At 41.3% G+C, this 15532-nt stretch overlaps 1 protein-coding gene across 2 annotated transcripts in view; it reads left to right on the top strand.

Annotated features, from left to right (window-relative positions):
• SP1 (Sp1 transcription factor) overlaps nt 1-9431 on the top strand; it is a 34107-nt gene extending 24676 nt beyond the window's left edge. For both annotated transcript variants that reach the window (XM_087814645.1, XM_016201353.2), the window contains 2 exons: nt 2790-2989; nt 3989-9431. In XM_087814645.1, the coding sequence (XP_087670771.1) occupies nt 2790-2989; nt 3989-4302 (514 nt within the window). In that variant the 3' untranslated portion in view covers nt 4303-9431. The remainder of the gene's footprint in view (nt 1-2789; nt 2990-3988) is intronic.
• Nucleotides 9432-15532: the final 6101 nt, after the last annotated feature.

Below are 15532 nucleotides of genomic sequence, written 5' to 3'. Positions count from 1 at the left end.
TAAAGGATTTGGAAGTAAGAAGAGGGTTGGGTTTTTTTTGTTTGTTTGTTTTTGTGTTGTTGTTTTTTAACATTTAAAACTTGGCAGTGTTGCAAAAGGATCAGAGAGAACACAATACATTTGGTCAGGTTATATTATAGGATCTTGGTTGCAGCTCTGATCCTTTCATTGACTCTTAAGACATTGGGCCTTAATCAGTGCCTGCTTCCTCTTAGAGATAAGGAAATCAGATGGAGCCAGCTGGTCTAATGATTGTTACCATATGTCTCTCTATATATTTAAATATATTTTTATTGATTTCATAGAGAGGAAGGGAGAGGGAGAAAGAGATAGAAACATCAGTGATGAGAGAGAGTCATTGATCAGTTGCTTCCCTCTTGCATGCTTCCTTCTGGGGATAGAACCTGTAAGCTGGGCATGTGCCCTGACAGAGAATCGAATTGTGACCTCCTGGTTCATAGGTCAACACTCAAGCACTGAGCCAGGCTGGCCTGGCCCATATGTCTATTTTGAGATGGTTTTAACAATGTTGCTTGTAAAATAGCCTTGCAAACAAAGAAATATACCTACACTATTGTGTTTTTACAATGGCTTATGAGAGTCTATTTTCCCTCAAAATAGACAAAAATGCTTAGAACAGATAGAAAATTCTTCCATTAGGGACTCTAACATGTCCTGCAGAACAAAGTTCTGACAATTTTCTTAGTTGGAGTACTTGGTATTCAATATTATCTCTGGAGAGTTCCAAGTTCTATTTTTTTCCTTCAAGTCACTGCTTTTTTTTTTTTTTTTTTTTTTAAATCCTCACTTGAGGATATTTTTCCCATTGCTTTTCAGAGAGAGTGGAAGCGGGGGGTAGGGGGGAAAGAAGCAGAAATATCAATGTGAAAGAGACACATCAATTGGTTACCTCCTGCACATGGTCCGACTGGGGGCCAGGAATCAAGCCTACAACCAAGCTATGTGCCCTTGGCTGAAATTGAACCCAAGACCCTTCAGTCCTCGGGCCAGTGCTCTAATCACTGAGCCAAACCAACTAGGCTTTTTTTATATATATATGTTTTTCTTGATTTGAGAGAGGGAGAGAGAGAGGGGGGCATTTATTTGAGAAACATGGCTCGGCTGCCTCCTGCACACCCCCTACTGGGGATAGAGCCCACAGCCCAGAGTGTGTGCCCTGACCAGGAATCGTGCCCCTCCAGCTGGGCAAGTCACTGCTTTTTGAGAAAATAGAAAGATACATAGTGTTTAAGTACCTTTGAAAAAAAATTTGTTAAAGTTTTTTCCCAGTAAAAATAAGCATTAAAATAAGAAAAGTACTAAAACAAGAAATAATTTTGAGTTATTTGTTGGTTAACCCTGCATTACCCGAAAAACCTGAATTAAAAGCAGTGTGAATATGGTTAGAACGTTGGCCTGTACACTGGAGGGTCTTGGGTTCCATTTCTGGTCAAGGGCAGGTCCCTCAGTTGCAGGTTTAGTTTCCACCCCGGGCAGGGTGCATGTGAGAGGCAACCAGTCAATGTCTCTCTCTCACATCGATGTCTCTCTCTCCCACATCGATGTCTCCCCCCTTCGCCCCTCTAGAAATCAATGAAAAAAAATATCCTCTGGTGGGGATTAACCAGAAACAACAGCAACAACACGAAGTACAATGGTGTTTACCTTTAACAAAGCTTAAAGTGGATTTAAATCTTTATTTTTTAAAAAATATATTTTTATTGATTTCAGAGAGAGGAAAGGAGAGGGAGAGAGAGATAGAAGCATCAATGATGAGAGAGTCATTGATCGGCTGCCTCCTTCACACCCCCGACTGGGGATCGAGCCCACACCCGGGGGGCATGTGCCCTGACCGGGAATCGAACCTTATCGCCTGGATCCTAGGTCTACGCTCAACCGCTGAGCCACGCCCAGCCGGGCAGATTTAAATTTTTGAAGGAACTTCTTGGATTTCCAGCTAAGTGTTATTTCATTTCCATTATGTTTTTATCCTTCTGCTAATATGTGCTGTTAAAACCAAAAAAAGTCCCTCTTGGAAATTTCCCCAGTGCCCACTAATGGATCACACATGGAACAAATTGGTTTGGCAAAAGTGTTTCAGAGCTGATTCCTAAAGGGAGCTTAGTATCTGCTCCATACAAGGAATAATTTTTTACAAATCTTGAATTAATTAGGGTTCTTATTCCCCTCTTTAACTTTCATTCAGTTCATCTTCCTCTTCCACTGAACTCCCTGATACTGCTTTAGCTTTTCAGCTATTAATCTTCACCATTTGGCTCTTGACTTTTTAGGGAAAAAGTTCTATAGGGGTAAAATATTTTCCTTAAAGTTCTTAACCAGGTGCTTAAATGGAGAAACCCTTTGCTCACAAGTAAGTTCCTTAGCCAAAAAGACCACCTTATTCACAATAGTTCCTGTGGAAAATGCTTGTATTGAGACTTAAACTTCTTGAAAAATACAACAAAATGCCCCACAGACTTCACAAATCACCGTGAGAGTGATTATTTCTTCAAACATCAAAATTGATTAAAGATAAGGAAAGCAGAGAAGAGCAAATGTCTGGTAGAGAGGAAACCTACAACTTGAATTTTGGGTATTAAGAACCAGAATCAGCTAAAGATTTTGATACAATAAAGAGAAGCCATTAAGAAAAAAAAAAGTTGCCTGGCTGGCGTGGCTCAGTAGTTTGGGTTAGTTTTGAGTGCGTCGGGTAATTGCTGTTGACACTTCGTTGTTCTTTAATTTTTATCTCTAGAATGAATGATGAATAGTTGTATTCTCATTTTCAGGGGCTCTGGAGATCCTGGCAAAAAGAAACAGCACATTTGCCACATTCAAGGCTGTGGCAAAGTATATGGCAAGACCTCACACCTACGGGCACATTTGCGCTGGCACACAGGCGAGAGGCCATTCATGTGTACCTGGTCATACTGTGGGAAACGCTTCACACGTTCGGATGAGCTGCAGAGGCACAAACGCACACACACAGGTGAGCAGGAGCCTGGGGAAGAAAAAAATAGTAATAGACCAGAATGGAAAGGCACCAAATATACCTATGAAATAACTAAAAATACTTAGCAACTTACATTTGAAACTAAATGTATGGATCACAAATGGAATTGGAGTTCATCTGGAAAAACTTTAAGAAGGAAGGAGCTTCCTGGCCAATGGTTGAGTTGAGCGTTGTCCCGTCAACCAGGAGGTTGCCAGTTTGATTCCCCACCAGGGCACATGCCTGGGTTGCAGTCTTGAGTCCCTGGTGGGGGGCGTAGCTCATCTCAGTGTTTCTCTCTCATTGATGTTTCTGTCTCTCTCTCCTTCTCCCTTCCTCTCTTTGAAATCAGTTTTTAAAAATTATATAAAATACAATAAAATTTTTAGAAAAACGGAACGAGCTAGGTTTTGAGTGGAATTTTGGAGGATCCCATTACTCTTGTTAGTCCTGCCAGACTTTTGTGTTCTATTCCTTCCTTTCTGAGCACAAACCTACCTACCTTCCTTCCTTTTTTCTTTTTCATTTATTCCCCTCCTCCCTGGTACCAGAACACCAAGTTTCCTTTGAAAACAATCCCTCTCTCTGCATCCTTAGTTGTGTGGTTTGGGTGGGATTGATCCTACTCCTACCTCCTGGAATGGGCTGTGATTGGCTTAAACTAGTCATTGTGTCCCTTCCCCACAGGATGTTTGGTTCAAGGGGTGGGCAATTAAGTTTGTTCAGGAAGAGTGAAACTTGGGACTTAAGCTGGGAATGCAGGGCCACAGACACTTTCTCCTTGGGTTTGTGGTGTGAAGATGCCAGGAACTGCTACTCCCCAACCCTTACCTATTCTTCCTCCAAAAAGCAAAAGATACTCACCAAGTTTTTCTTGCTTTTATCACCTTTTAAAACTGGCCTAATATTCTGCCTGATAAAGTTTGAAAGCAGTAATTGGACAAGGTACCCTGTACTTCCTGAGATGATTGTTTATCTTTCTCTTTTTTCACTTAGGTGAGAAGAAATTTGCCTGCCCTGAGTGTCCCAAGCGCTTCATGAGGAGTGACCACCTGTCAAAGCATATCAAGACCCACCAGAATAAGAAGGGAGGCACAGGCGTAGCCCTGAGTGTGGGCACTTTGCCCCTGGACAGTGGGGCAGGTTCAGAAGGCAGTGGTGCTGCCACTTCTTCAGCCCTTATTACCACCAATATGGTAGCCATGGAGGCCATCTGTCCAGAGGGTATTGCCCGTCTTGCTAACAGTGGCATCAACGTCATGCAGGTGGCGGATCTGCAGTCCATTAATATCAGTGGCAATGGCTTCTGAGATCAGGCACCCGGGGCCAGAGACGTATGGGCTATACCCATTAATCCTGAGATGCAAGGTAGCATGGGTCCAAGAGACATGTGGGAGAGAGAGCCATGAGACATTAAAATGCATGGTGGTGGGAAGAATTGGAGGGATATAAGAGAAGAGATGGGGTCCTGGCACTCACCTATATCATCAGTACCTCCTTGAAGTGGGAAACATTAGTGAAAATTCTGAGTGCCACACTTTGGTGAGCATTTGTTTGACCCCAGTTTCTTAACATTTCTTACCCCAGCCTCCCTGTCCTTCGTTTCCCTTCTCAGCTCCCTCATGATGGATTCCCCCCTTTCCTAAAGCCATCATGCCTTGATAAATATATATGATCATTGAAATACTTTTTAACAAAAAAAACACAGATTCTATATTATATATATATATATATATAAAAGATATATAGAGATGCATTTGCAGGGGTTGGCTGGGAGAAGGAAAGAGACCATTCTGTGACCAAAATACCTTGGTCATTTTTTTTATATTGCCTTATTTCCTTATGGCTGAGCCTTGTGACACATCAAGCTTCTATAGATGCTGTCTTGGCTTCCCACTTAGATTAAGCATCCATATGCTCTGCTTTTAGTTTATATATACATACATAATGTTTTTCCTTAATTTTGTCTTTTTATTTGGGATCAGCTTCTTGCACTCCTTTCCAGACTCAATCCTTTCTGTCTCCCTTTCTCTTACCTGATCATTTCATGTTCCTGGCCGTGATCTCCGGATAAGGCACTTCTGTGAATCTTTTGAAGTCCTTAGTCCCAGCAGCAGAATAGAGAAACCGTGAAGCCCAGGGTGATGCTTGAAGTAACTGTGGAGAGAGTGTTCAAAATACTACTGACGCAGGCACCTCTTGGTGCTGGAGAGTCAAATGCACCTCTATCAGCTGCTCTAAGCATCAAGATTCAGAAGTATTTCTATGTAATTGTACAAGAGACCCTTTGAGGGTTATAATCTGGGATTGGTTTGTATAAACTATCAAAAGATGGTCAAATAATAGGTGGGGGCTTTTAATAGGAAAATGATGTGCTCAGAAGTGGAAGTGACTCAAGTAGTCCAGTTCAGGAGTTAGTGGAGTATTTGGACTTTGTACCCCTGTCTTCCAAGGTGGCTCTAAGCTTTGATTTCACATAACCTCCTGAGCTCACATTCTGAAAGGAAGTTTACTTCCTCTTTTGAACATCCCCAGTAGTTTCTTTTCCATTATGTTATTAAGGAGCATCAGGCAATGAATCTGTTCCAGGTTTCCATTCTGCAGAACTCCAGAGCATATACTAGTGGCAAGGCAGTGGTTCTTTGATCTTTTCCCTTAACTCTTCCTTGGGTGGTTCCTAAGGGAAAAGGAAGCACATGATCATGGGACTGATAGCCCAGAACAAAAAGAAATCTTGTCTTACCACTGTGGTTTATAGGAGAGATTGGAAGAAGCCATCCTGCTTTCTTCAAGGCCTAATTCCTGAAGAGACTGATCCAAAAATTATAGCGGCAGGGAACTCAGTGCATTTGGTACTGAGATTTAAATGCAACCAGAGTTGTCCTCAAGGCCCAGCCATTAAAACATCGTCTCTCTTGACCTTCTGGTATCTTGTCAGAGGGCTTTTCACTGTGAGGAAGTGTGGAAATGGCTGTGTGTATGCGTGTAATCTGTTAGATTGGGGATAGGTTTTCTGTTAGCCATTACTAAAAGAGACCTGCAATAAAAATTACCCTGATCTGATAGTGAAGTGTTTGTGTATGACTGTGAATGTGTGTTTGTGCCTGTATATATCTACACACAGATGAGAAATTATATTTAAAATTGTTGAAAAATAAATCAAATTCAGATCAAAATGCCTTTCAGGCCCATTACCTAGAAATCTATTTTTAAACCTGGGTATGTTCCTGAGGTCATTTCTTTGCTTATACTAATAAATTAGCTACAATTATGAATGGGGGATATTCTACTGCACTTTTAAAAGAAGAAACTATTTTTGTGTTTGAAAGTGAAACCATCTATAGCAGACTCTTAGTTCCTTTCATAAATATTTTTACCTTGACTACAAATAGATGATGCTATGATTCCACTATATATTTTATATAAAATCTATCCGAATTAGGGTTTGGGTAAGTTTGTGTTGTTTAACCTGAAAATACAATAACTGTTAATATTCTAAACAGTAATTCACTCCATTTGGTTCTTTTTCTGAAGATTAATACTGTTTTTAACACTCAGGAACCATTGCAAGGAACTTTCCCCAGATCAAATTTTGTTAATACTAAAAAGTAAAAGTCATCCATGTCCAAACACATGCCACACCCTTTATTCCCTGAAAGGCAGAACTTAGAACCTGTTACTTTTTGTCTATAATCATGTACATAGGCATCTTTTGGAGGAAAGGGGCAGGATTAACTCACTGGAGTTTGCAGTATTTTACTAGAGCATTTCAAGAAATGGAATCTTCCCCAGTATGAAATTATTAGCTACAAACTAGCTTAATGAAGCTGAGAACTATGAGCTTTTGGAATATTATTTTGATGATGTTTCTTTCTGGGATGGAATATTGGTTTACCCTCCACCCCTTTCATTAGCATTACTGTGAGTGAATTTATATCTAGTTCTTTCCATTTGCCCTGTTTTCTTCTCACCAAGGAGCTCCAGATCCAGTATCTTGTTTGGCCCCACAACGGAAGCAGCTTCTGCTTTTGTCTCCCAGCAGCAGTGAGCCACTCAGTCTTTTCCACAGGAAGTTAGGAGCCTACATTCCTGAGTCAGAAGCTTATTGCTGAAAAATCCCTTTCCCTGAACTTTTGGCCAGCAGAAATTAATGTAACTGACAGGCATATTGATCCTAAAAATTTTAACATGAGTTCCTTTTTTATTTAATTTTTTTAAGTGACCAAACCTGGCAGGGCAGGGCAGGGCATGCCCAAAGGAGTGGTAACATTGTAACACTCCCTGGTCCTTTCAGGTTGCCCATTCACTTTCATCAGCTTATCATTTGACTGCCTCACTTTTTACCCAGAGCAGTAACAACCCACACCATCATCTTCCTTCAGGGACCTCCCAGCTGGCACCATGTTTGTAGGTGCTATGCAGAATGAAATTTAATCGGTATTTCTCAGCCTGGTTCAGAATAAATAGAACCCTTGATCCCAGGGAGTATAGACTGCAGTGTGGAGTAAAGATTATGATTGGGGGAGGATTAGAGACAAAAGCTGTAAATTACTATGGCTGATTGATTCATTTCTATATACATATATATATTTTTTGCTTTTGTATATCCTATATAGGAAACTAAGCATTGTATTTTTTTAACAAATCTGAGAAAGCACTATGAACTGCAGATGTTTGACTTTCAGAATATATTTTGTATTAATATCTTCACATTGTGTGAATACTGGAAGCTGCAGATCTTTGCTAGGACGCAATAAATTTATATACTTTTTGAGGGGTTCTTTTGAGGGTATTAATCAAGCCCCTGTAATGCTTTGGGGGAGCCCTGGTGCTACTTGCTTTAAAGTTTTCATTCAGTTGTAAGTACCCTGATGCCTTTTGGACCTTGAGATCACATCAAATGAGTTTTGGAGATCCAGGTACCAAGGAAATTAGAATAGTCTAGCTGCCTCAAATGAAGTGCCCTTTGCATAGCTCTCCTTCCCCTTATTCAAAGCTGGGTAGCCTCTTCAGGTTGGGAGGGAGAAATGTGAAATCTCAGAGTTTCATCTCCCTTAGAAGAGAGCCAGTAACTTATGTGCAAGGATGAAAGGTGGCAGCAGTAGCTTTGGGGAAACGGAGGAGGACATGGCACTTCTCCAACCCCGGAAAACTGCTTTTGAAAACTGCTGATAAAATATGGGCAGGTTGCTTTACTTTTGTTTGGGAGCCTGTGTGCTCTGGTGCCTCTCTTGGCCCTCCTCCTGGGGTACAGACCTCTTCTAGGAGGATGAGCAGTCCAGCTTTGAGGTTGACCTGTTTCTTTTCTTTGTCTGCCTTCCCTAAACACCAGCCCCCAGGAGGACATAAAGCAACCTTAAGCTTAAATTCCTTCTCCCTCTCCTAGATTTGGCTTGCTTGCCTTAGATTTGAAGTCTGGGAAAGAAAAAAAAGGGGCATGGTCCCTGGATTTGTTTCTCCTATAGGTCGTCTCCACTTTGACTTCCCAAACTCAAAAAGATTTCTTCCACAAAGTTCATTTGAGAGAAATGACTGTTTTGTCCCATTTCCCCCTTACCAACAAACAACTCCAGCCTTTCCTTGTATCTGCTATGGGAGGAGAGGTGTGGTGATTGTCCCTCAACTTCCTTCAGTATCACATGGGAAAAAGCATAAATGGGATTAAGCTGGGACTGCAAGTAGTGACAACTGTGGATATCTCTCCTGGAGTGTGTTTTTCTCTTCCTCACCTTCAGGAATGACACTGTGCCTTCTCCACAAGGGAATGGGCTTTGTCTGCTCAGTCCTTCACTTTCCCAGCAACTGTTCTTGAACAGTGGGGACAAGGGCAGGTCTTCATATTTCTGATCACCCCTTTCCCCCAATGGCATCCCATAGCTAGCTCTCACCTGAAATCTAGGGCTCAAAGACTTAGGGGAAAGATGGGGAAAATACACTGAGATTGACCTGAGGAGTCCCCTTCTTCACACACAGATGGCAGCTGCCCTAGGGCCTGCTTCCTATTCCTGTGTTTGTCATCCTTGGGTGGGAGGGGCGTTGCTCCAGTTTCTGGTGCCTAAAACAAGTTTATTTCAACTCTGGCGATAACCAGTCTTCATACCACTGTTGCCTTTTTAAACTTCCTAATAATCTCATGCTGTGTTTGTTGTTGATTCCGAGATGATCACCTGAGCTGTGTGGGGAAATACTTTTAAATGCTCTTTCATCTTGTTCTTTCCCGCCCCCCTGATTCTGTATGTATGATGCTAATCTCTTTCAGTTTCTTCCTGCTCTTTTGTATCTTTCTTTCTTGTGTCTCCTACCTTTTGTCTCTGGGTGTTTGGGGGCTTTTTTTTTTTTTTTTTTTTTTTTGCCTTTTTGTACAAAGATTAGTTTCAATGTAGTCTGTAGCTCCTTTGTAAGCCAATTAAAAGTTTTTGGTTTTTTTTTTTAATAAAAAGATGTCTCTGGTGTGTTGAGAGGGTTGGGAATGGGGAGGATATGGCTATAACTTCATATACTGAACCCAACAAAGGTTTCCCGCTACACCTTTGTGCTCCTATACATGCACAGTTGCCCTACACTTAACTTCCACGTAAACGGTATCATGACCAGATCAGTGTGCCATGACTTCATAGAAATGTGGAGGTCCAAGAGGAACAAAGGCATCACTGACTTTTTTGTTTAGTAAGCTTTTTATTTTGGGATACTTTTAAATTTAAAGGAAGGTTGCAGAGATAGCACAAAGGGTTCTCATATACCTCTTCCCCAGTTTTCTCCATTGTTAGCATTGTCATGGAACATTGTCAAAACTAAGAAACAGACATTGGTACATTACACTAGTTAAACCTCAAGCTCTAGGTTTCACTAGTTTTTCCACTGATGTCCTCTTTCTGTTCCAGGGTCCATTCCAGGATACCACACTGCATTTAGTTGATATATTTACCCAGTCTCCTCTAGTCTGTGACAGTTTTTGTTTTTCATAACCAGGACAGTCTTTGGGAGTATTACCCCAGTGTCCTGTAGAATATCCCCAAATCTGTATTTGATGTTTTTCTCTTATTAGACTGAGCTGATGGGTTTTTGGGAAAAATACCATCTAAGTGAAATGCTCTCATCACATCCTGTCAAGGAGTATGTGATAACCACATGACATTACTGATGCTAACCTTCATCACTTGGTTAAGGTGTTTGCCAGGTTTATCCAGTTTCTCTTTCCCTAGTTGTATGCAAGTCAATAAGTCTACACCTTTAATGGTAATTAAACTTCCTCTATGTAGTACCTACATAGAGTGTCTCCCCCATTAATTTATATGCACTCTTTTTTTTCATACTTGGGTTAAATTAAATATTGGGTAAATACATAGTTTGTTAAAACCCAATACTACATTATTTTTGTTGCTAAAATTGTCCCAGCTTTGGTCATTGCAAGCTCTTTCAGGTTGGTTCGTGTGTCTCTTTGATGTCTACATCCTTTTATTTTTTTGAACCCTTTCTTGCTTTCTGATAAACAAGATGCTTTGGGCTCATCTTATATTTTCCCTGTGCTGGCCCTAAAATCAGGCTTTTCTCCAAGGAGTCTTGGTTGTTTTTAAATTTTATAAAAAATATGTTTTTATTGATTGTAGAGAGAGAGAGAAGGGAGAGGGAGAGAGAGAAAAACATCAATATGAGATGGGTTGCCTCCCATAGGTTCCCCAACCAGGGATTGAACACAACCTGGGTATGTGCCCTAACCGGTGACCTTTTGGTGTATGGGACGATGCTCAACCAACTGAGCCACACCAACCGAGGGCCTTGGTGGTTATTGTAGAATTGTGTTTGGGAACCGAGGTCTAGCCCTAATTTTACATTCAGTTAATACCAGCCTGTTTGTAACATGATTGAATCTGGATTGTGAACCTATCTGAAACTGAAATTGAAATTATTTTGACAGCCTTTCCGACTTTCCATCAACCTACAGCTTCACTTCCTTTCCTACCTGTGTAAGAATCCTTGATCAATTGTTTATACTTGACTACCAACATTCTCGATTATCATGCTCATTTGACTTCCTATGTCTGCTTTGTCAATCACTTAGCCATGGGTAAACTCAGCCATTTGATTTCCATATGTCCATCAGCAATAGGACATTTTAACATTGGGCTTTATTGGGGGAGGGGGGATGCTGTTTTTGTTTTTGTTTTTTATTTTTTGTTTTGTTTTGCAGCCTTAAGTGGGTCTTTAATACTGATGCCATCCATTCAATTAACATTTATTGAGCCCTTACTATGTGCTGTGTACTAAGTTGGGTTGAAGATAAAAAATAAAATAAGACAGGCCCTGCCGCCAAGTACTTCGTAGTCTGGTGAGTGAGACAGATGCCATTAATTGCAAATTTCCGAGTCCTGACCCCATTTTTTAGCAGATGATTTGCTTTGTATTTCATGGAAAAAATGGAAGCATGAATTCCCTCAAACTTCCCTCTCCTAGCCCCACGAACATCAATGTATTCACCAATTTCTTAGGAGAAAATATTTTTCCTTTGTAAGCTCAATTCTGTCACTTGTGCTCCTTTTCTTAGATTTCTTTTTCTTTAGTTTCAGATTTCCTCCTTTTATCTTTAGTTTTGTCTGGGTTCTCTTGTCAGCCCATCAGCATGTTAAAATCCCTTCCCTCCCTCCATTTTGTAAACTTCTGCTTCCTCTTCAAGCTACTGACCTAGTTCTTTTCATTTCCAAAGTTATCAAAAATACACTCAATTTTCCTCTTCTTTTATTCACCCCTCAGGGCACTTTGTTCAGCACCCATCATTTACCAAATTGTTTCTTACAAACATCTGCTACCTGGTTGCAGCTCCAGTCATTAGCCTCAGACTTCACTGCAACTAGGTGCATTTTAGAGCTTTCTTCCCATGGAATGTGAAACTGTTACTCTCCTAGCTCTCTGTCATCCTTTCAGACTATTCTTATTAGTCTCCTTCATAGGCATTTCTTCTGTCCCTTGAATCAGTTGGTGTTTCCGTTTTGTGTCCTTTCTGTATTCTACCTTTCACCCCCTCAAGCAAGTTACATCTACTCTAGTTACAAAATACATGTTGGTAACTCCTAATTTTTAAAAGTTTTTTTTAGGACACAAAGTTTATTTTTTTAGGGGAAGGGATACCACACTTCTACCCAATTAAGAGAAACATTCTTATCAGTACTGAGGTCTTTTTTTTTTACACTTATCATGCCATGAATTCATAGGGAACGGGTTCCAGCAGCTCAGGCTCCTTTCCATTGGTTCTCACAAAGCGTGCTTCTCTGGGTGGAGCAGGCTGACGCTTCAGCTGAACCCAGGTACCTTTCTCTTCGGCTTGCTTCTTTTTCTGATCATTTTCCTTCATACATTTCAGGAAGCTATCTTGGCTCTTAAAGTGCTTAATATGCTCAATACTTACATTAATTCTCAAGAATCTTGCCCTTAGCTTGTTTGTTCCCAACAATGCTCACCGCATGCTGGGTGACATTGTAGACTCTTCCAGTTTTGCCATGGTAACATTTGTGGGGCATTCCTTTTTGAACAGTGCCCATTCCCTTGATGTCTGTAATATCACCTTTCTTGTAGATGTGCGTGTATGTGGCCAAACAACTCCATGTTTTCTAAAAGGTCTAGAGAACATTTAGCGGGTGCCTCTCCTCTTTCCCTTTGTGATGGTCATTTTGGCAAATTACTGGAAGATGGCAGTTCTGGCCAAAAGGCCCAAATTTATTTATTTTTTAATATGTCTTTATTGATTTCAGAGAGAAGAAGGGAGAGGGAGAGAGAGAGATACAAACATGAATGATGAGAGAGTCACTGATCGGCTGCCTCCTGCACACCCCCTACTGGGGATCGAGCCATAATCCCGGCCATGTGACCTGACCGGGAATTGAACTGCTGTCTCCTGGGAATTGAACTGCTGTCTCCTGGATCATAGGTCAATGCTCAACCACTGAGCCACGCCGGCCAGGCCTAAATCTTTTTCTTTTTTTAACACTTTCTTAAATGTATTGGAGTGACAATGGTTAATATGAATATACAGGTTTCAGATGTGGGTTTCTGTGTCACAAGATCTGTGTATTGCTCTGCGTGCCCACCACCCAACGTCATATATCTTCTCCCGTCACCATATATTAAGACTCCCTTCACCCTCCCGCCCGTACTCCCAAATCTTTTTTTTTTAAAGTATTTTTGAATGAGTTAATTTTTTTTATTGATTTCAGAGAGAGGAAGAGAGAGAAACATCAGTGATGAGAGAGAGTCATTGATCGGCTGCCTCCTGCACACACTCTACTGGGGATCAAGCCTGAAACCAGGCATGTGCCATGTGCCCTGACTGGGAATCAAACCATGACCTCCTGGTTCATAGATTGGCACTCAGCCACTGAGCCACACTGACTGAGCTATACATCCAAATCTTAAGCCCTGAATTTTCTCTCAACCTGGTAGCCTGCTTATTGGACATTTTTCATTTGGATATCCCACAGATAACTCAAATTCAACATGTAAAAAGGGGAAATAACCCTTGTGTTCCCCATCTCATTTAACAGTATTACTACCCCTTGAACCTTTATACTTGACCTCTCAGGATCATCCTTTAATTCTCCCTTTCATCTCCCAACATTCATTTCATTACCAATCCTATCCAATACAATGCATCTCTCTCTCTCTCTTTTTTTTTTTTAAAGTTTCCACTGTCCTGGTACTCACCTTGGCTACTCTTAGATCTTGTAACTTGATTTTACTTCTAGTTTGAGCCCCAGTCATCCATCTTCCACATTGCTACCAGACCCTTGCCTAAAATCCTTTGCTCTTAGGAAAAGTTTAAGCTCCTTGATAGAGAATTAAAAACCTTTCCAACCTGGTCCCAGTCTATCTCTAGGGTGATTTTCTGCTTTATATCTCATACACCTTTCTCCTGCTCACACCCTCTACCCCCAATGCATACACTTTGTGTTCATATCTCTGTGCATTTATTCTTGCTGTTCCCTTTACCTATAGCAATTACTCTCCTTTTGCTTATTTTCAGTGTGTTTACCTTTGGGAAAATTTAAAGATTCCTTTCTCTCTGAAATCCTCTGGGCACCTTTCTTCCCTTGTCTCTTATGCCCTGGACAGAATTAGCTTATTTGATCTTTCTGCTTATTTAGCTGCTTGTTCATACTCCTGGTCTGATACATAATTTTCTGGTTGCTTATTGATTTTTCTTCTTGCATTTCTAGACTATGAGTTCTTGAAAGGCAGGAATCATATGTCATTGCAGGCCCAGCACCTATGAAATACCTTAGACTGGGACCTAATAGATATTTTCTGAGTTGAATAAACAACTCACTTTAGCCTTGTAGTCAGTGGGGTCAAAGGTCAATTATTGGGCCATTGCAGACTTTAATCCTGATTCTGATGAAGCTTTTATTCAGGAAGCTTTTATTCCTATGCTGAGGTCCTTTCTCAGGACCTTCCTAATCCCTTAGCTCTCAGATTGTTACCCCTTCTATCACCATCTCAACTCTAAACTCTGCCCAGAGCAGGTATACTTCCCATAGACCCGAATGGAATGTTTATCTTTGAGACAAGTAATTATCCAAGGCTTTAGGTGAGGAGGCTCTGCCTTCCTGCCTGATCCTTACCTCACTCCCCTCTGGCGGAGATAGTCTCCTGAGACACTCCAGACACAAGAAGTTATTTGACCTTCAACTCCCTCCTGTCGAAGACTTATCTGATCTGGAAGCTGGTGAAGGAAGATAGCTGTAACTAAGTACATTCCAGTCATCTCAGCAGAGTCCTGCAGACTCCCCCCCAAAAATGGGCAGCTGTCCATCTGCCTCTAGCTCTCATTATTACTCTAGCTTTGGCTTCACAACTACTAGAGCTTTTACTCTCCTTTCATTCAGGCTCCCCAGAAGAAAGTATCCAGAATCAAAGAATCAATATTCAGACCTTTATCCCTTGTGTAAGCCAGACTATTCCCAGAAAGGGTTTCCAGACAGCCACCAGGGAGACAGAAAACTCGGGAAACAGGGAACTGGTCCCCCTCACTCTAATTCCTGTGGGAGCTAGCTAGTTACACCTGTGGAAACGATTTCTGTAGTTTATGAGCCTGTGGAGTTGGACTCCTGTGTTTCTATAGCATAAGCTATTGTGTCTCCTTCCATCTCCATGCTGACATTTCCTCTACACACCCTGTTCCCTCCTTTCACATTTTAAAAAAATATATCTTTATTGATTTCAGAGAGAGGAAGGGAGACGGAGAGAGAGATAGAAACATCAATTATAAGAGAGTCGTCATTGATCAGCTGCCTCCTGCACACCCCTGACTGGGGATTGAGCCTGTGACCCCGACGTGTGCCCTGACCAGGAATGAAACCGCTATCTCCTGGATCCTAAGTCGATGCGCAACTGCTGAGCCACACCCAGCCAGGCTCCTTTCACATTTCTACAGTCCCTGCAGCTTAATAGATATAGGAGGTGGCCCTGGCTGAGCAGTTCAGTTGGTTAGAGCATCGCTCTGATACACCACGGTTGCAAGTTCAATCTCCTGTCAGGGCACAGACAAGAATC

This window comes from Miniopterus natalensis, chromosome 2, assembly GCF_054644295.1.
Source record: "Miniopterus natalensis isolate mMinNat1 chromosome 2, mMinNat1.hap1, whole genome shotgun sequence".
Taxonomy (NCBI): Eukaryota; Metazoa; Chordata; class Mammalia; order Chiroptera; family Miniopteridae; genus Miniopterus; species Miniopterus natalensis.
The sequence above is the reverse complement of the archived record's forward strand: the minus strand, read 5'-3'. Positions and strand labels throughout refer to the sequence as shown.